We start from the raw sequence: 21,833 nt of genomic DNA, 5'->3' as shown, positions 1-21,833 counted from the left end.
TAACAAGCCAAGCTTTTATCTTATGCAGGTCGCCTCGAGCTCATCAGATCGGTTCTCCAGTTTTGCTACATTTACTAGAGTGGTGTTTTTGGCCTCCCTAAGGCCACCATCAAGGCTGCTGAATCTATTATGTGTGCCTTCCTTTGGAAAGGTGTGGACTCTGCCAGGTTCCTTCATCCTTTGAGCTGGGCTTCCCTTTGCGTTCCTAAGTCTGAAGGAGGCCTTGGGCTGAGGAGAATAAAAGATGTCAACACGGCTGGGTCCATTAAGCTTATTTGGAAGATCCTCACCAACAGATCCTCCATCTGGACTTCATGGGTATACGCTGGGCCCCTCCGTAGAGATTCCATTTGGTCTATTAGCTCAGGGACTGATTCCTCCTGGGTTTGGCGTAGAATTCTGCAGGTGAGACATTTAGCCAGGGATGCCATTTCGTGTAGGATTGGTGATGGTACGACCACCTTACTTTGGCTTGACAAGTGGTCCCCTCTGGTGTCCTCTCTTCTATTGTGAGCTCCCGAGATATTTACTCCTCCGGATTGGACAGATTTGCCCATGTTGCTGCCATCATTACCTCATGCTCTTGGTCCCCCCCCCTCCTCCCCTCCCCCCCTCGCCGACCTTTGGAGCTCCCTCCCCCCCATCCCCCCTGGGCATCACGGTAGAGGCGACACCATCTGGTGGCTCCCATCCCAATCGGGCAGATTCAGCTCTCACTCCGCTTGGGATTTGGTTAGACATAGAGGGACCCCTTGTCCTTGGCATAGAGTTGTTTGGTTTCGTGGTCACATTCCTCGCCATAGCCTCACCGCCTGGCGCGCCCTTGCTAGCTGCCTTCCTACCCAAGCCTTCCTTATTTATCGGCATATTCAGGTCCATCCCAACTGCTGTCTCTGTTGGAATGGGACTGAAGATGTCGATCACCTATTCTTCACTTACCCCTTTGCCTCCTCCATCTGGTCCCGTATCCTTCGCCATTGTTGGCCTGGTTGGCACACTCCTCTTCCCCTCAGCCGGGAATGGATTTGGATTGACATGACTTTCGAAGGGAAATCGATTTGCGACTCGGTTGGCAAGATTGCCTTTTGTGCCACCATCTCCCACATTTGGATGGAACGCAACCTTAGAAGATGGACGTCCAACTCCCGCTCTTTCAACACGATTTGGAAGGCCATCTTTTTTTATGTTTCATTTAAAGTTAGTTCCCTCCCCCTTTGTGATGTGAAGGATTCCCCAAGGAACTGGCTCATTGTTGTCTCCTGGGGCCTCCCTACATCTATTTTGCGCCCTAACTAGTCCCTAGTTAGGCTTTGTTGCCCTTGGGCTTGTATATTCCCTCTTTTTTCTTTGTAATTAAATTTTTATTCATCCAAAAAAAAAAAAAAAGCCAGTTACAAAAGTACCCTTTATAACATAAATTTTAACAAGTACCCCATGGTACACTTTAATATTGATTATATCCTATTATGCTCCTAGTTTATTGCTTTGTTCTTTGATGAATATGCTTATGTTATATCTTATTTATTTATTAAATTTTGTTTTTCTCATATTTGGTCTCTAGCATAATTATATCATATTTGGTGCCTAATTGTTGCCTAGGTGGCGCCTGGCCACTGCCTTGGGTCAGTTTCCGCATCCTATTTTGCCAGTTTAAGCATTCAAACATTGCTCAAATAAAGCACAAAAAATTGAACCAAGATGATAAGTTTTAGGGACATGTTTTTCTCGAAGTTTCAATGCAAATATCTCTATGCAATCTTGTCGTGGAAGCTTAGATGAATTTGAGGGTTTGAATCCTCAAAGATTTGAATTTTCAAAAAATTTAAAGTGTTCTAGCAATTTTGACAAGAAATTTGGTATTTTATGTGAAGGAATATGACATTTTGATTATTTCAACCAAACTTTCGACATTTAGATCATTTCAACCAAAATTTCTACATTTAGATCATTTCGTTTAAACTCGTTTTTAGAAAATTTTGTATTTCACAAGTGATGGGATTTAGTTTTGAGGTCCATTGAAACCAAAATATTATGCCAGATTTTGACCATTTCGATCGAAGTTTTGAACATTGTTCTTTAGAGATCAAATTAAAACTTGTGGGAAATTGATGTCCTTCTAATATTTTAAAATCTCAGCAATATTTGTTGGTATGCATTTTACACTAGCTCTGTTATGATTTCAGGTGTGTCTTTGTCGATGCTGGAGTTGCACCTATTGATATTGAAACCAAGAAGAGAAAAGAAGAGATAAAAATTAAAGAAGCACAAGCAAGAGCTGTTGCTGAGCATGGAGAGTTAGCATTGATCGCAGTTGATGGTTCGCAAACTAATATAAATGAAAGAATTTCATTGAGGCCTCCAATGCTGCAGGTTATGATAACTAGAGGATAAAAATTTTCTTAAATCTTGGACATTTTTTTTGGACTATTCATTTAAAAATCCATTTAGTTTTCCTGTGTGTAGGTAAAAGATGAATCACCTTCTTGTCATAGTTCAATTTTTTTACAATTTGGCTTAGTTAAGGCTTGTATTGGATGTCTTGGTGTCCTTGGAAGCAGGGTTTAAGTATCGATAGGTATCGTATTGTATCGGCCAATACGTATTGGTATCGGTGGGTATCGATACAATACTTACCGATGCGATACTTATTTTTCAAAAAAAGTTGTATCGACCAATACAGGATTGATACTATCCGATACGGGACCGATATAGTCCTGTTAGAATACCTAGACTCTGTAATTAGACAAGAGAGTGATGGGAGAAAGAAGAGGAGAGATACAAGCTTCCCAAGAGGGGACAGCCTGCAGCTAGAATAGAATGCCTAGCCACGGGAACTCTTCCTTATATTTATAACATTGCATCATTGAATAAAATAAGTACAAAGGACAACTTTACCCCTGTACCCACTGACTCTACAGTAACCTAGGAAGTAGAGTCGAAAATAAAAAATACTATAATACCCATAGAACTTAATACTCCCCCTCAAGCTGGAGCATATATCGTCCATACTCAGCTTGTTACAAGAAGAACGAAAACTAAGAGCAAGCAAGGACTTTGTGAACACGTCAGCTAGCTGATCTGATGAAGGAACAAATGGAGTCTTGACCAGCTTCTTCAAGACTGCATCCCGAACAAAGTGACAATCCACTTCAATATGCTTGGTCCTTTCGTGAAAGACAGGATTAGTAGCAATGTAGACAGCAGTTTGGTTGTCACTACATCTTCATAGGTGTTGGCATAAGAAAACCCATCTCAAGTAGTAAAGACCGAATCCACAACAACTCAGCAGTAGTATGAGCCATGACTCTGTACTTTGCCTCAGCACTGGACCTGGTAATGGTGGTCTGTTTCTTGCTACACCACTTAACCAAGTTACCTCCAACAAAAGTACAATGCCTTGCTGTAGAACAACGATCAATAGCCGATCCTGCCCAATCTACATCTGAGAATGCCACCAACTCCATATTCTTATTGGGACGATAAATAAGCCCTTTATCAGGAGCACCCTTCAAGTACCGAAGGATCCAAACAACAGCATCCCAATGGGCTTTATGAGGAGACTGCATGAATTAACTGAGAACTCTAACAACAAAGGATATGTCCGGCCTTGTGACAGTTAGATAGATCAACTTCCCAATTAGGCTCCTGTAAGAATGCACATCCTTGAGAAGATCACCATCATTAACCCCAAATTTCTGATGAGGGTCCATAGGAATATCCACTGGCTTTGATGCAAGCATACCAGTGTCAGATAAAAGATCCTGGACGTATTTCCTTTGAGACAAGTTGATTCCCTCTTTGCTTCTGATAACTTCGATCCCAAGGAAATAATGGAGTTGACCTAAATCCTTGGTTTGAAAGTGCTGCTGTAAATACCCTTTTACCTCAACAACATCACCCTCATCATTACCAGAGACAATAATATCATCTACGTAGATGATCTAAGATGACCAACTTCTCTCTGCGGCGACGAACAAACACTGAATGATCTGAATAATAATGAGAGAAGCCACACTTGGTCACAGTTGCACTAAATTGCTTGATTAAGAGTGATGTTATGATTAAGAGGAACTGTACCATGACCAGTAACTGGTGTAGAGGTGCCATTTGCAAGAATGATAGGTGCAGAATGTGAACTATAAGAAAATAAATTAAAAAAATGATGACTTATCAGTCATATGGGCGGAAGCCCTGAATCAATGATCCAGGGTGTAGAAGTGGCGGTAAAGAAAATAGGTGTACTTGCATGGGCTAAAGTAGCAACGGAACTGGAAGCCCCAGTAGATGTAGAATTAGATGTCTCAAGCAAATGACCCTTCACAGCCTTTAAGTTAGAATTCAAACCAGCAAGAAACTTGGAGACAAAAAATTCATTCCGTTGAGCCTTAAGCTTCTCAATATCTGTAGTAAGTGGCTGAAACACATTCAGCTCTTCAGCCATACCCTTAAAACACTGTAGTATTCCTGTAGAGATTTGTCAGATTGCTGAAATTGAAACAACTTCTCATACAGATCATATATATGAGTTATACTCTTCTCCTGAGAATATGTCTCCTTCAAATCATCCCACACTCCCTTTGCAGTAGTGTGAAACATGACATTGGCAGCAATATCAAGCTCCATACTATTCTATAACCAGATTAGGAGAATAGCATTGTCCTTGACCCACTCATTATAGTCTTTAGAATCAGATGTAGGAGGACCAGAATCAATAAAACGGAGCTTATCCTTAGCCATAATATAAATGCGAACAGCCTGAGTCCAGAGTAAGTAGTTGGGATAGCTGAGTTGAGTTGAGTTTGTATATGTGCTGAAGTTACTCCGATGTTTGAGATATAGTTTAAAACAAGGGATTGTTGACTCCCTCTTATGTGTTTGTGTGAGCTGCTGTGAAGTTCTCAGTTAATTGTGCTTTTGAGTACTACTGTCTTCACCGTTTGAGGCTTTGACTGCTGTTTTTTCTTTGGCTGTGATCTGATCCTGGCTATATCTTGATCTTACTGTACCTGCTGCAAAAGGCAAGTTATTTCTTACAATGTCAGATTTGATACTTGAGGGTTCATATCTCAGCAATTAAATTAATCATGCTGGAAATGATCTCTCATGGACTCGAGCTGTGAAGGTAATGCAAAGGTAACTTAAAATATCTCAGCTGCTTCTATTTCTTTAAGCCCTAACACTCTTCCTACCACTTCTTCCTTGTAGCTAAGACCTAGAAATGTAAACCTCTAAGCTATCCTACACCAGCGTTTCCTTAATTTTTATAATTTCTCTTCTTATATCCTGCTTATAACATGATTGCTAATACTCCCTTTAAAGTCAGCCCATCAAAATTGTAGGATTCTACATCAAAGTTCCTCCAGGGTTAGGTTGATGTATCCTTAGGTGGTGGTTGGACTTCAATGACCATAGAGTTTGAGCCCCACATCCTAACCAGGAGCTTAAATAATTATTTGCATATAGGTTCTTCATACTCTTTATGCTACACAAAGATTCTAGGGCCATCATATGGTAATTCATAATTGTGAGTGGACATAGGCTGGGGTTATTCGGCCACAGTATAGGTAAAGCAACTGACGTTTTTCTGGTGCCACCAACCTCCTTTATCTTCTGTTTTTCAAAATCCACCATTGTTTTCTTTGCCGCCTAGAGTTTTTGGTTCACTTGTTTTGTCCACAATTTGTAACCACATGTCGATAAATTTTCTCCTCGGACCATCATGTGTGTGTTATTTGGTTACTCTTGAATACAAAAAGGGTATCGGTGTTATGAACTTATTCTCGACGACAGTTTATTTGTGTTAATGTTACTTCTTTTTTAAGTACTCTGTATTTTTCTGTTGAGAGTCGTACTCTAGATACTAATATTTTTAGTTTCCCTCCTATTCCTATGTTGGTTCCTTTTGATGATTCTCTGACCACGACTTGGCAAGCACCATTACAAGTATATTGGCTCCATCCGAAGCCATTACAACCTGATTCTGCTCCTCTACAGCCTTCCACACTATCTGGTTCTCTGCCTAGAGTTCCTGTTTCTTCCTCGTCTCATGAAGACTTAATAGTAGCTCTCGTAAAGGTGCTCACTCTTGTACTAAATAATCATGGCTGTTTATCCTATTGAATGTCTCATCTTCCATCTTCCTTACACAGCTTTTCCATTTCCTTAACTACCCATTCTATTCTTAAAACCTATTCTGACCCGTTGGTTTATTCTGTGTAGAAGTTGGCTATGGATGTGGTAATGGAAGCCTCTCTATCTCACTAAACATGGACCTTGGTGGATTTATCTCTAGGCAAGGAATTTGTGCAGTGTCGTTAGGTGTATACTATTAAGTATAGTCCTGATGGATCTGTTGAGCGGCTCAAGGCCTGTTTGGTCGCCAAGGGTTATACCTAGACCTATGGTGTGGACTACTTTAGATTTTTTTGCTTGTTGCTCTGCTTAATTCAATTCGTGTGCTCATCCTTTGTTGTTAATTTTGATTAGTTGTTAACAAAACAATTAGTGTGTAATTGCTTGAATGATCAATGAGACCAAGCAAGCCTTGTATTTATTATATCAAGGATTACGTTCAAACGATAGAAATACCCCTAGCTTAGCCAACTTTACTAGGCAGTACATGAAACATAAAATAAAATCCCAAAAAGGACCAGAATACCCCCACGGTATTCTGGTGTACATTATTCAACCTTAGTCATTGTATCAGTTGGATATAAAGTGCATTTTTATATGGTGATATGCTTGAGATAGTATACATGGACCAACCTCCTGTGTATGTTGCTCAAGGGGAGAATGTTGGGAAAGTTTGCAAGTTATAGAAGGCAATTTATGGCTTAAAACAGTCGCCTAGAGCCTCGTCCGTTAAGTTCAGTTCGATTGTTACTCGATGCAGATTCTTATAGTGTTATGTTGATCAGTTTTTTTTGTCCATCGCAGGGGTTCTAGGATGATTGTATTGATTGTGTATGTGTATAATAGTATTATATCTTGTAATGATGCATTTAGTATTACAAAACTAAAATCTTACTTAGAAGAGCATTTTCAGACGAAAGTCTTGGGTGCCATTAGGTATTTTCTTGGAATTGAAGTGCTTCGAAATAGGAAAGGAATTAGTCTCTCACAAAGGAAATAAGTTTTGGATCTTTTTTCTGAGACTAGTATGCTAGCATCCATGCCTGTTGATACGCCTATCGATCCACATCAGAAATTTGGGACAAATGATGGCAAGGAGCTTGCAGATAAGCATTAGTACAAGAGATTAGTAGGGTAACTCATTTATCTTATTGTTACCAAACCAGGCATATCTTTTGATGTTGGAGTTATTAGTCAGTTTTCGGAATCACCTAAGAAGGTGTTCGCAACCGTTTCAAGTAAAAGCTCGAACTATTAGGGAAGGGGCAACGTTAATGTATACATCAACACTCCACTGCATGTTCAGGCAAAGATCCCATGGTCCTTACACGTGGAGCTCACACAACATTTCCTTCGCACGGCACTCAAGAGTCAAATATTTGACCTCCCTGCTTTGATACCATGTTCTCTACCGTTTAACCTAAAAGCTCAAACTATTAGGGAAGGGTAACATCAATGTATACATCAACAGAAGGCTCACTAGGAGGCAGCTTGTTGAATATTGAGGTATCTCAAGGGTGTTTTAGGAAAGGGACTCATTTACAGACCTGAAAAGTATATTCATTTTTTTTGGATATTTGCATGCAATTGGGCTGGTGCTAAAGGTGATAAGAGATCTACCACATATTATTGTACATTTGTTGGTGGTAATCTTGTCACATGGAGAAGCAAGAAGGTGACAACTATGGCAAGGTCTATTGTTGAAGCTGAGTATAAAGCTCTGGTTCATACTGCATCTAAGTTGGTTTGCTTGAGATCACTTCTTCGGGAGCTTGGGTTTCCGTTTACTAAACCTATAAATATGTTTTGTGATAATCAAACTGCTATCTACATTGCCAGCAATCCAATTTTTCATGAGAGGACCAAACACATTGAGGTCGATTGTCACTTTGTGAGGGATGCGGTGATGAGGAAATTGATTGCTACTCCATTTGTTGCTTCTAAGAATCAGCTGAGTGATATGTTCTCTAAGCCTTTATTTTGTCTCATTTAAGAAGGTTGTTCCAAGTTGGGCATGGGTGATGTATATGCTCCAGCAGTTGGGATTTGGATTAGGGAAGCAAGAGAGAAAGGAAGGAGATGTTGGAGAAGGAAGAAGAAGAAGAAGAAGAAAAGTAGGAGAAGAAGAGTGTATTTCGGTGGATTGAGTTGTGTATGAGAGTGAGCTCTCCACACCTATATTACTTCATTAATAGACTTTGAGAAAATTACATACACCTCCCTAGGGAGGTAAAAGATAAGAAAGGTAAAAAATTAGAAAATACACAATAGGACAAGTAGATATAAGACTAGTTCCCAAACTACCCTTATCACATGAGTTCTAACAACACTAACATTACTAACACTCCCCCTCAAGCTGGAGAATAAATGTCATGCATTCCCAACTTGCACAGGAGAGTACCAAACTGAACAGAGGTCAGAGCCTTGGTGAAGATATCTACTAGTTGGTCACCAGTCTTCACAAAAGGAGTACAAATGCAGCCTGAGTCTATCTTTTCCTTGATAAAGTGTCGATCCACTTCAATGTGCTTGGTCCTGTCATGTTGCACTGGATTGTGGGCAATATTGATTGCTGCCTTGTTATCACAGTAGAGTCTCATAGGGCCTTCAGTATCAAATCCCAGTTCCTGAACAAGCCTTTTCAACCATATGAGTTCACACACTCCATGAGCCATAGCCCTAAATTCTGCCTCTGCACTGGATCTGGCTACAACATGCTGTTTTTTTCTTCTCCATATAACCAAATTGCCTCCCACAAAGGTACAATAGCCTGAGGTAGATCTCCTGTCTGTAATGGATCCATCCTAATCGGCATCAGTGAAGCCTTTCACTCTCAAGTGATTATGTCTTGCATACAACAGGTCTTTCCTGGAGAAGACTTCAAATATCTGAGAATGCGATACACAGCATCCAAGTGGCCACTCTTGGGGGCATGCATAAATTGGCTCACCACTCCCACAACATAAGAGATATCAAGGCGTGTCATAGAGAGGTAAATAAGCTTTCCCACAAGCCTTTGGTACTTTCCCTCATCAACAAGAGAAGGACCCAATCTTCTCCTAGTTTTTTATTCTGCTCAATAGGAAAACTTGCTGGTTTACAGCCTAACATCCCTGTCTCTGTTAGCAAATCAAGCACAGACTTTCGTTCACATATGTTGATTCGTCTCTTGCTCCTTGATACTTCAATGCCTAAGAAATACTTTAAGGGACCCAGATCTTTGATGTCAAACTGTTTAGCCAAGTAGATTTTCAGTTTATCTATCTCAGCCATATCATCTCCAGTGACTACAATATCATCAACATAGATAATGACGGCTGTGATGGTACCATTGCCCCGCTTGGTAAAGAGAGTGTGGTCAGCTTAACTCTAGGAATATCCATTCTTCAGAATAGCCTGTCGGAAATGCTCAAACCATGCCTTCGGTGACTGTTTGAGTCCATATAGTGCCATCTTGAGGAGACACACCTTCCCTTCAGCTGAAGGTATTTTGAAGCCTGGTGGGGTTTGCATGTACACTTCCTCTTCCAAGTCACCATGAAGAAAGGCATTCTTCACATCTAACAGATATAATAGCCAATCTTTATTGGCAGCCAATAATAAAAGAACTCTTATAGAGTTGTGCTTAGCCACGGGAGCAAATGTCTCCTGATAGTCAATCCCATAGATTTGACTGTACCCCTTGGCCACCAACATTGCTTTGTATCTCTCAATAGTACCATCAGATTTACTTGATTGTATAGACCCATCTGCATCCAATTGGGACACGTCCCTTGGGAAGATCCACCAATTGCCAAGTACCATTCTTTTCAAGAGCCATCATCTCCTCAAACATAGCTTGTCTCCACTTTGGGTCAGACATAGCATCATTAACATTCCTGGGAATAGAAGCTGTAGAGAGGGCAGCAATAAAGGTAAGACCTGTAGGAGAAAGTGCATCATAGGAAACAAACTGGGCTATAGGATTAGTACAAGCTCTTTTCCCCTTTCTAACAGCAATAGGAAGGTCTAAATCAGATGGAGGAGAAGGGATATCACCTGATTGAGGAGAATGAATCTCAGGATGTGGATCTGGATCCAAAGAGGACTCTTGGTAGGTCTTCTTTCCTTCATTATGCAAGCCTTCACCTCTCTTGTATTTAATATCGTAATTGTCACGCCCCTATTCCAGACAAGGAATATAATATCATATAAAAGGGTGCTAGGGCGACGCGTGTCATCCTACTAAACCGCCGGATCACGACACGGTGTCCCAGCGCATACGTATCCAATATTAACCTGATGTAACATTAGAATGCGGAAAAGAGGAATATTACATTCCAAGGATCGGTAGTATTGCGAGGCGTATAAATCGAATAGTTACAAGATGTTGAAAGCTAGATGATAAATACGGAATTAGTTACATTTCCAATGATCATCTAATAACTATCAAAAATGGTATTACGATAAGTATTTCACCATAGGCCTTAGCCTCAAAAGTAATCAAAAGGGATCGAGTCCCGAATATCCTCACGGCCCGTAGGCACAATCATCGCAAGGGCACCCGCCGCCATGTTCCTCAAACACGGCCTCCGGTTCCTCCTCACCGATCTCATCGTATCCCGAGGGCTGAACTCCAAGTCCCGCGAGATATCCGTCACTCGCACTCATAATCTAAAAATGCGCGACGAGGGGTTAGCTCCACCGAGCCGATGAGGGATGGGAATGCACAAACACGCAATTCACATAGTCCACGATGCATGCACATGTTAAGTCCATTTTTCCACCTAACAAACAACTAAGTCAACGGCATACGCCATCGCGACAACTCGGGAGACATCAGGGGTCACTTAACTTATCGCCACAATGAAACCTCAATTGTCACGTGGGACCTACGCCGATCGAAGCCTCCAAGACCACTCAGGCGGACCCCGATAACCAATACTACCACGACCGTAGCCTCTCCCACCTCCACGAGAATCCGGTGTGCGATTACCCAACACCTAAACCCCTGTTGGTAAGGGTCGTAGCATAAGGGTGTGAAATCCTACCACAAATATACTACATGCAAGTCCTATCGTCCCGAGAGGTAATCCGGGCGCATCAACTTTTCATCCTGGTTTAGTGCGTTACCACAAGACGCGCGGCGCATCTGATTCAACATGACATTCAACATAATTTCTTCATAAATGTTTATAGAGTTCGGGGTTCCCAGACGTACCACCCACCGAGACCCATCAAGATACAACATTATCAATCAACATTATAACACATAGATATAAAATTACGCAATATGCGCACATGCTTATTAATTATAATGAGTACATAATATATAGTGCAATAGTAATAATGAGCCCAAACAACCAAACCCGCTCACAACGTATACGCCACACCCTGATTTATCGGTTGTCGCCTCGATCAAGCAATAAGCCACAAAAGTGAATATTTTAACCTATACAAAGAGTGGAATAAGGTTAAGCGAGCGAAAGGAACGGATCCCCAAAGATCTCCCATAAACACTTAAGTATAAGGTTTCGAGACGAAGTGGTTGCGGGAGTGGTTTCGTGCCCAAATTCGCAACCACATGTAAATCCTAGGAAGCGGGACGGTTTTAGTCAAGGTCGGATGCGGATGTGGTTTGAAAAACAATCAAGTGTAAATCCGAGCTTCACGAGGGCTCGGAGACAATTTTGTCAAGGTCGGATGCGGATGTGGTTTGAAAAACGAATCCGAGTGTAAATCCGACCTTCGCGAATCCTTCTCGGGAAGGTAGTTTCGGGGGTTTCTTGCAGTCCGAAATCACATGTAACCCTTACACCTTCAGGTCAAAATCCGAAGGATTCCCCTCCGAGACCCCATTTCAAGTGGTTTTTAAGGCGCAGGACTTCTGAAAACTCATCCTAAGCTCCTTAGGGTCCAACCTTAAATCCCCCAAATGGCAATGAGAACCCTCACATTAGAGCTCATAATGGAGTGAATTAACTCCACCGTAGCTTGGCTTTAAAGCTCCATCTACTCCCTAGGTTCCAGAGAGATCTAGGTCGATCTCTCCCATTACCCACCCCTTTTGAAACCCAAAATAGAAGAAGGAAGAAGCTTACCTACCCCCAAGATGAGAGCTCCACGATTTCGCCGAGATGGGGTCTCCACCTTCCTCCAAGCCTCTCTCTCCTTCCTCTTTCTCTTTCTCTCCTCTTTCTCTCCTCTTTCTCTCCTCCACGATTTAGGGTAGAAGAGGATGTTGAAGAAGAAGTAATGTTCTCTCCCCCTCCTCCTCTCTTTTATAATAAATGGGTCTATGGGTACCCTTAGTCAAATGGGTCATGAGGCCTAATGGGTCAACCCATTAGTCCTATGTGGGTAAGTGGATGGAATAACCCATCATTGGGCGAATAGGTTAAATGGGCACTGCCCACAACCTTAATTAAGGAAAAGCCCATTCTTAGATGGGCTCATAAGAGATGGGTATAAGTACCCAATGTTCTTCCTAAAGGTCAGCGGGACCCGAACTTAAATTATTCCCTTCTCTCATGAAATAGCTCGGCGGTTCAAGCCCTGGACCAGCCTTGAGGTTACCAAATGAAAAATAATTAGTAAGACTTGAGGCTAGAACTTACCTTTTCCCCTGTCGCTGGTTTATTACCCATGACCCCGAACAACTTCGCCCGCACATGCTAAGCTCATCGCCGAACGAAATATCCGGTGAGGTGACGGTCCAGGATGCTCTCTCCTGAACTCCTCGCTTCCCGGGTGGTACTTGGAGGGTAGTCGACGAAGTCGCCGTCAACGAACTTTCCCAGCTGGCGGTTGAGGAATCTTTCCTCCGCGAGCAAACCCGTCTTGTGGTCAACGATTTTGTAGCTAGGTTTGACCATCATGGAGAACAGTCACCGACATACATGGCGCGTATCTACACGTCACGAGAAGAAATGATATTTAATTATATCCGGTGCGGGTATAACATCCCCCCACCTTATAAGAAATTTCGTCCTCGAAATTTGACGTACCTTGTAAATAGGCAAGAAAAGGGTATTTTGCCCGCATTTCTACCTCTCCTCCCAAGAAGCTTCCTCTTCCGGATGGTTGCACCATTTTATCTTCACATAATGAATGGGCGGTTGCGAAGATGAACAACCTTGCTGTCCAAAATCTTTTCAGCGACTCTTTATAGGGCATGTCGGCGCAGTTCGGTGGTTCGCGTCGATACATGGCTTGGATCATGGACATACTTCCTCAACATGACACGTGGAAGGCGTCGTGCGCACCTTCTAAAGATGGAGGGAGTGCTAACCGATATGCCACCGGTCCAATCCGTGCGAGATCTCAAAAGGTCCTATAAACCTCGGACTCGGCTTGCCCTTCTTGGCTGAAACGCATCACCCCTTTGGAGGGTGATACCTTAAGGAACACTTTATCGCCAACGGTGAACTCGAGGTCCTTCCGTCTCAAGTCCGCATAACCCTTCTGCTGGGTGAGCCGCCTTGATCCGCTCACGAATCAAGTCCACCTTCTCGCGTGTTGCACGAATCAACTCGGGTCCAAGAATACGCCGTTCACCTACTTCGTCCCAATATAGCGGTGTCCGGCCTTCTTCCCATCTGCGAGCCTCAAAGCGGTGCCATGCCATAGTAGCACAGTAGCTGTTATTGTAAGCAAACTCAATAAGTGAGAGATGCTCGTCCCAGTGCCTTGCATATCAATAGCACAAGCTCGGAGCATATCTTCTAATGTCACGAATAGTCCTCTCCATTGTCCGTCGGTTTGAGGGGTGGAAGGCTGTACTAAAACTCAACGTGTACCCATTGCCTTACGAAACCCTCCCCGAACTTAGATGTAAATCCAGGATCCCGATCGGAGATGATCTTGTGAGGGAACTCCGTGTAGGCGAACTACATTATCAATGTCTGGCGAGCGGCAGCTTGTCCATCGAATAGGTAATCTTCGTGGGGATGAAGTGAGCCGTCTTTGTCAATCTGTCAGCGACAACCCATATGGTATCGACACCTCTAGGCGTGCGGGGCAACCCGGTGACAAAATCCATGGTAACATGCTCCCACTTCCACTCTGGAGCAGTGATGATTGTAAGAGGCCATGAGGTCATTGTCTGTCCGCCTTCGCCTTGACAGTAAGACATTTTGCCACATACTCAGCCACATCCCTCTTCATCCCACTCCACCAGTTAATATTCCTTGAGATCTCTATACATCTTCGTACTACGGATGAATAGAATAGGGAGAGTCGTGGGCCTCATAACACTTCCTTCCTCAATGAGGTTACTAGGAACACATAGCCGTTGTCCGAACATGAGAACACCACTCTCTATTAAAGTAAAATCCGGTTCATTGCGTGTCCCCCTTGATAGCCTCAATAACCTTCAATCTCCTCATCGAAGCTGGGCTGATTGAATTCGCCTACCGGTGTGGATTGTATTGATAAAGGCGATAGAGATAAGGTAACACCATCGACCATAATTCGGGTCCATCCTTCTAGCTTCCTCAATGAGTTTCTCCTTATGCTAATGATGCCAGATGTGAGGATCGAGATTTCCGGCTCAGCGCATCCGCTACTACATTTGCCTTGCACAGGTGGTAATGGATAGTACAATCATAATCTTTCAACAACTCCAACCACCGTCGCTGCCTCATATTGAGCTCCTTTTGTGTAAAGAAGTATTTGAGGCTCTTGTGATCACTGTATATTTCGCTCTTCTCACCATATAAATAATGTCTCCGGATCTTGAGGCGAAAACCACGGTAATGACTCCAAATCATGGGTCGGGTAGTTCTTCTCATAGTCCTTCATTGCCGGAAGCATAGGCGCACTACCTTCCCATCTTGCATTAGAACACAACCCAAACCCATTTTAGATGCATCATGTGACTACCATCCCTCCAGGTACCATTAGGAATGGTAAATCTTGGAGCGGAAACCAGCCTGCTTGAGCTCTTGGAAGCTCTTTTCACGGCTATCGAGACCGCTCGAACTTCGCTCCCTTCCGGTCGATCGTGTCATAGGAGCGGAGAGCCTTGAGAAGTTCTCAATAAATCTCCTGTAATAGCCACTAGTCCCAGGAAACTACGAATGTCCACGCATTCTTGGGTATCGCCGATCGACTACGACTTCGCCTTGCCAGGGTCGACCTCTATACCCTTACCGGAAACAAGGTGTCCCAAAAATGCCACTGTTGTAGCCAAAACTCACACTTCTGAATTTGGCGTACAAGCTGCTTCTCCTTAGGCGTTGCAATACTAGGCGGAGATAGTGCATGCTCCTCGTCGCTCTTGGAATAGACAAGATGTCATCAATGAAGACAATGACATACTTGTCTAGAACATCGTGGAACACCCGGTTCATCAACTCCATAAAAGCGGCCGGGGCATTGGTCAGCCCGAAGGACATGACCAAGAACTCATAATGACCATAGCGAGATCTGAATCTTTGTCTTGCTGATATCACTATTTCTGATCTTCAATGATGGTACCACGACCAGGAGATCAATTTTCGAGAACACCTTCGCACCAGTTGATCGAGCAGGTCATCGATCCTAGGCAAAGGATACCGGTTCTTGATTGTCAATTTGTTGAGCTCACGGTAGTCAATGCACGACGCATACTACCGTCCTTCTTTTCACAAACAACACGGTGCTCCCCGAGGAGATACACTGGTCTAATGAAACCCTTCTTGACGAGTCCTTCAACGCTCTTGTAGCTCCTTTAACTCGATTGGGGCCATCCTGTAAGGTGCCTTGAATCTTGGGGCTGCACCAGAATCAGATCTATCATGAACTCGTCTCGCGATCCGGTGGCAACCGCGTTAGATCCTCGGGAAAGACATCGGAAAGTCTTTCACCACGTCAACTCTTCCAAAGGCACGCCTTTGGCTTGATGTCTATCACGGATGCTAGATAACACGACATCCCTCGCCAACAACTTCTGTACTTGGAGGCGGAGATGATAACTTTCTTGGGTCTCTCCCGCTTAGTGCCCATAAACACAAACTCTTCACCTTTTGGTTTGAATAGAACCTTCCTCTCGAGCAGTTAGATCGGCTTTGTGAGTTGATAGCCAATCCATTCCCAAAATCACATCAAAGTCTTTCATATCCAGCAGACTAAGCTTGCTTGAGTCCGTGACCACCCACACATACCGGGCAAGGATCATAAACCGAGTTAAGTTCAACCTTGCTACCCGTTGGTGTCTTGACTATCGGTTTACGGGCCATTAGCTTTGGTTCATGGACATCTTCTTAGCAAAACTAGGGGACACAAAAGAGTGATGCCCCGAATCAAATAAAGCATAAGCGGTGAGAGCAAACAAGAACGACACTGACAAGCAACGGATAACCAATCATAGAAACAAAAGCTATTATATGCACATCTTAAGAGTAGAGTGCATTACACATGTAATACACACGGGATCGGCCTCAGGCCTCTTCATTTGTCATCCGCGAGAATACACCCGACCTTGGGATCTATGGGCGGAGCGGGGAAGAAGAGAACGCACAACCGCCTTGGCTTAGGGTGCCTTACTGTAGCTGCACTGGAGGACCTATCATCCGCGGATGAGGGCAGTCTCGAACCATATGCCCGACTCCTTGCAATTGTAACATATAAGAGTCCGGGAACCATAGTGAGGAGTTGATGTAGGCACAGGTGCTTGCCTTTGCATCGACCTCCGGATCGGACCGGAAAAGTAGTAGTGTAAGATCCTCTCTTTTGGAATTTTGTGGATCCCCTAGGTTCGTGAGAGGTCATGGGCCTTTTACCACTGAATGGCCCTGTAATTCTCTCTCTCTGGTCCTCAATCACCTTAGCGGCTTGGGCCGTCTCGGCATAAGTAGGGTACTTGTGTAGCACCACGAAGTACTAATGCTGAGTCTAAGCCCTTCTCAAACTTCCTAGCCTTCACATTCTCGGCCTTTGTACCGGGGCGAAGTAAAACAGCTCCTCAAAAGCTCAGTGGTACTCGAGGACCGATTTGGATCCTGAAAGAAGCTCATAAACTCGGACTCCTTCCTATCACGGAAGTTTTGAGGAAGAAATTTTTGAAGAAGACTTCCTTGAATTGAGCCCAAGTTGCCTCTGCGGTGAGTTGCCCAAAAATGGTCTTTAGAGGAGAGCCACCACGCATCGAATCACCCCGGAGCTGGTAGGTAGCACACCGGATCTTGTCCGTGTCATTGCATTGTATCACTTCAAAGATTCTCTCAAGATCCCTTATAAATGTTGCTTAGGAAAAAGGAATCATGGGCCATCTTGTAGAAGGTTGGAGGACGATGTTTCGAAATCTCTCCGATAACCTAGCGACATCCACCAGCCGAGTCACCGCTTGGATGAAGGAGCCACGAAGTGGAAGGTAGAATAGGTCTTGGCGCCTCTTGTGTCAAAGGAATTCCGCGGTGGCTTGAGCCGAGGAACACTAGGTACAGCGGAACCCAGGGCGAGGTGGGGAGGATTGACTTGCGCGGGAGGAGGCACTCGTGCCTTTCCCTAACAAAGGCTTGGAACATGCCGTCATGTTTTGCATAAATTGGCGTTGCTCTTGTTGCGCCTCCCTATGCTCTCGTTCCATGGATTGCAACCTATTGCTCAACAACGCGGCGACATCCGCATTATTACTAATTGGCGGTGCTACCGGTAGAACCGTATTCAAGCCTCACCGGCCTCTTCCTAGCGAGAGAGCGGTTGGCATTTGACCGTGTATTAACCGTATGGTTCACACACAAGTTCGATCAACACCACGAGTTATAGGCACGATAGCAATATTAAGCAAACCAATCAAAAATCGATTTGCAGGTAAACATAGGTTACACGAGGGTAAGGGAAGCAATTATGAGGGTAATAAACATTAGAAACAAGTTGGTTAAGCAAAACAGGGGCCAAAAACCTTTTACGGGGGTCGGTTTACATGCGGTTTCACTAGGCTGCATCCGAGTGTAAATCCGACCTTCACAGACCAAAGGCTGGTCTCGGGAATCCGCGGATTCACGTCGGATTCAAAATCTTGCATCCGAGTGTAAAACCGCGTGGTCCAAAACAGAATTTCTAACTCGAAACTCTACTTCCAAAACCCAAATTCCTATTTCTAAACACCCCCTACGCTCCGGAGAACCCAAAACCGCACTCGTTCCTTGCTCCCTCTCCCTTCTAGGTGGATTTTGGCACTCAATCCACGCACCTCCGATCGAGTTCGGGTATGCCCTCATCCCTCTCTATCGATCTATCTCTTTCTCCTTTCGACTTATTATGGAGAAACCCCAAAATCCATTTCGGGTTTACAAGATTTGGGTTTTTTTTTTTTTTTTTGTAGAACTCAAGTCTCAGTTCAGCTGAATTTTGTTAATCACTCGTTTGGCTTATGGAAATGTATTAACATGAAATTAAGGAATATATCTATAATTATATACACATGTCTTTCATTTCATCTTTGTCTATTATTTGCTATTGTCTTCGGCTTTCTCCCTAAGATTCACACATTCCCATTGTTAGAAGCTTTTACTTTAGCAACCTATCGTGTAGAGTAAATCACAATTCCTGCTAGATAGGCTGGCGCAGCATCTCGCTCGATACCCGCACGCCCTATTCGCAGGCAAGGAATATAATATCATATAAAGGGTGACTAGGGCGACGCGTGTCATCCTACTAAACCGCCCGGATCACCGACACGGTGTCCCAACGCACGATCATATCCAATATTAACACAACGTAACATTAGAATGCGAGAAAGAGGAATATTACATTCCAAGGATCGGTAGTATTGCGGAAGCGTATAAATCGAATAGTTACAAGATGTTCAAAGCTAGATGATAAATACGATGAATTAGTTACATTTCCAATGATCATCTAATAACTATCAAAAATGGTATTACATGTAAGTATTTCACCATAGGCCTTAGCCTCAAAAGTAATCAAAAGGGATCGAGTCCCGAATATCCTCACGGCCCGTAGGCACAATCATCGCAAGGGACACCGTCGCCATGTTCCTCAAACACGGCCTCCGGTTCCTCCTCACCGATCTCATCGTATCCCGAGGGCTGAACTCCAAGTCCCGCGAGATATCCGTCACTCCGCACTATAATCAAAAATGTGCGCACGAGGGGTTAGCTCCACTTGAGCCATGAGGGGATGGGAATGCACAAACACGCAATTCACATAGTCCAATGATGCATGCACATGTTAAGTCCATTTTTCCACCTAACAAACAACTAAGTCAATGGCATATGCCATCGCGACAACTCGAGACACGCGGGTCACTTAACTTATCGCCACAATGAAACCTCAATTGTCACGTGGGACCTACGCCGATCGAAGCCTCCAAGACCACTCAATGCCATGCACTCTCGATAACCAATACTACCACGATCGCTCTCCCACCTCCACGTAATCCGGTGTCGGATTACCCAACACCTAAACCCTCGCTTGGTAAGGGTCGTAGCTAAGGGTGTGAAATCCTAGCCACAAATATACTACGCAAGTCCTATCGTCCCGAGAGGTAATCCGGCGCATCAACTTTTCATCCGGTTTAGTGCCTGTTACCGACGACGCACGGGCGCATCTGATCAACATGACATTCAACATAATTTCTTCATAAATGTTTATAGAGTTCGGGGTTCCGGCGGTACCACCGCACCGAGACCCATCAAGATACAACATTATCAATCAACATTATAACACATAGATATAAAATTATGCAATATGCGCACACATGCTTATTAATTATAATGAGTACATAATATATAGTGCAATAGTAATAACAAGCCCAAACAACCAAACCCACTCACAACGTATCCAAGCACCCAGTTTATCGGTTGTCGCCTCGATCAAGCAATAAGCCCACAAAAGTGAATATTTTAACCTATACAAAGAGTGGAATAAGGTTAAACGAGCGAAAGGAACGGATCCCCAAAAGATCTCCCATAAACACTTAAGTATAAGGTTTCGAGACGAAGTGGTTGCGGGGAGTGGTTTCATGCCCAAATTCGCAACCACATGTAAATCCTAGAAACCGGGACAGTTTTAGTCAAGGTCGGATGCGGATGTGGTTTGGGAAAAACTGAATCCAAGTGTAAATCCGAGCTTCACAGGGCTCGGGACAATTTTGTCAAGGTCGGATGCGAGATGTGGTTTCGCAATCCAGTGTAAATCCGACCTTCCAGAAATCCTTCTCGGGAAGGTAGTTTCGAGGGTTTCTTGCAGTCTGAAATCACATGTAACCCTTACACCTTCAGGTCCAAAATCCGAAGGATTCCCTCCAAGGACCCCATTTCAAGTGGTTTTTAAGGCACAAGGACTTCTAGAAAACTCTATCCTAAGCTCCTTAGGGTCCAACCTTAAATCCCCCAAATGGCAATGAGAACCCTCACATTAGAGCTCATAATGGAGTGAATTAACTCCACCATAGCTTGGCTTTAAAGCTCCATCTACTCCCTAGGTTCCAAGAGAGATCTAGGTCAATCTCTCCCATTACCCAACCCCTTTTTGAAACCCAAAATAGAAGAAGGAAGAAGCTTACCTACCCCAAGATGAGAGCTCCACGATTTCTGCCCAAGAGATGGGGTCTCCACTTCCTCCAAGCCTCTCTCTCCTTCCTCTTTCTCTTTCTCTCCTCTTTCTCTCCTCTTTCTCTCCTCCACGATTTAGGGTAGAAGAGGATGTTGAAGAAGAAGTAATGTTCTCCCCCTCCTCCTCTCTTTTATAATAAATGGGTCCATGGGTACCCTTAGTCAAATGGGTCACGAGGCCTAATGGGTCAACCCATTAGTCCTATGTGGGTAAGTGGATGGAATAACCCATCATTGGGCGATAGGTTAAATGGGCCCCCACAACCTTAATTAAGGAAAAGCCCATTCTTAGATGGGCTCATAAGAGATGGGTATAAGTACCCAATGTTCTTCCTAAAGGCACGGGACCCGAACTTAAATTATTCCCTTCTCTCCAAAATAGCTCGAGCGGTTCAAGCCCGGACCGCAGGTTACCAAATGAAAAATAATTAGTAAGACTTGAGGCTAGAACTTACCTTTTCCCCTGCTATGGTTTATTACCCACGACCCCAACACTTTCGCCACGCAATGCTAAGCTCATCACCGAACGAAATATCCAAATGGTGACGGTCCAGGATGCTCTCTCCTGAACTCCTCGCTTCCCGGCTGGTACTTGAGGGTAGTCGGCCAAGTCGCCGTCAACGAACTTTCCCACTGGCGGTTGAGGAATCTTTCCTCCACAGGCAAACCCGTCTTGTGGTCAACGATTTTGTAGCTAGGTTTGACCATCATGGGAGAATGTGTCACCAGATACATGGCGGTATCTACACGTCACGAAAGAAATGATATTTAATTATATCCCGGGACGGGTATAACAAGAATCCTTCTCCTTACCAAAACCATTGTCAACAACCAAATCTTTATTGACATCCACATCCACAACCCTATGCTTTCCAATGTCAAGCATAAAGAGAGAGATAGGTAGAGGATAATGAAGGAAATCAGCAGCCTGTTCACTTCCACAATTCTCCCCCTAAAGAGGATGCTAAGATGGTGCAAAGAAAGGGACAGACTCAAGGAAAGTGACATCTTTGGAGGTGAGGCACCTGCGAGAAGATGGGTGATAGCATTCGTAACCTTTGGTAGTAGAAGAGTGCCCAAGGAAGAGACACTTGAGGGTTTTGGGATCAAGTTTAGTACGATGTGATTTGTTAACATGCACATAACAAACACAACCAAAGACTT

At 43.8% G+C, this 21,833-nt stretch overlaps 1 protein-coding gene across 1 annotated transcript in view; it reads left to right on the top strand.

Annotated features, from left to right (window-relative positions):
* The window catches only part of LOC122659984, a 192,985-nt gene that overhangs the window by 136,963 nt on the left and 34,189 nt on the right, over positions 1-21,833 (top strand). Inside the window, exon 15 of the mRNA XM_043855148.1 lies at positions 2,184-2,370. Within this exon, the coding sequence (XP_043711083.1) occupies positions 2,184-2,370 (187 nt within the window). The remainder of the gene's footprint in view (positions 1-2,183; positions 2,371-21,833) is intronic.

This window comes from Telopea speciosissima, chromosome 4 (genome assembly GCF_018873765.1).
Source record: "Telopea speciosissima isolate NSW1024214 ecotype Mountain lineage chromosome 4, Tspe_v1, whole genome shotgun sequence".
NCBI lineage: Eukaryota > Viridiplantae > Streptophyta > Magnoliopsida > Proteales > Proteaceae > Telopea > Telopea speciosissima.
Note: the sequence above shows the minus strand (reverse complement) of the source record. Positions and strands in the feature narration are given on the sequence as shown.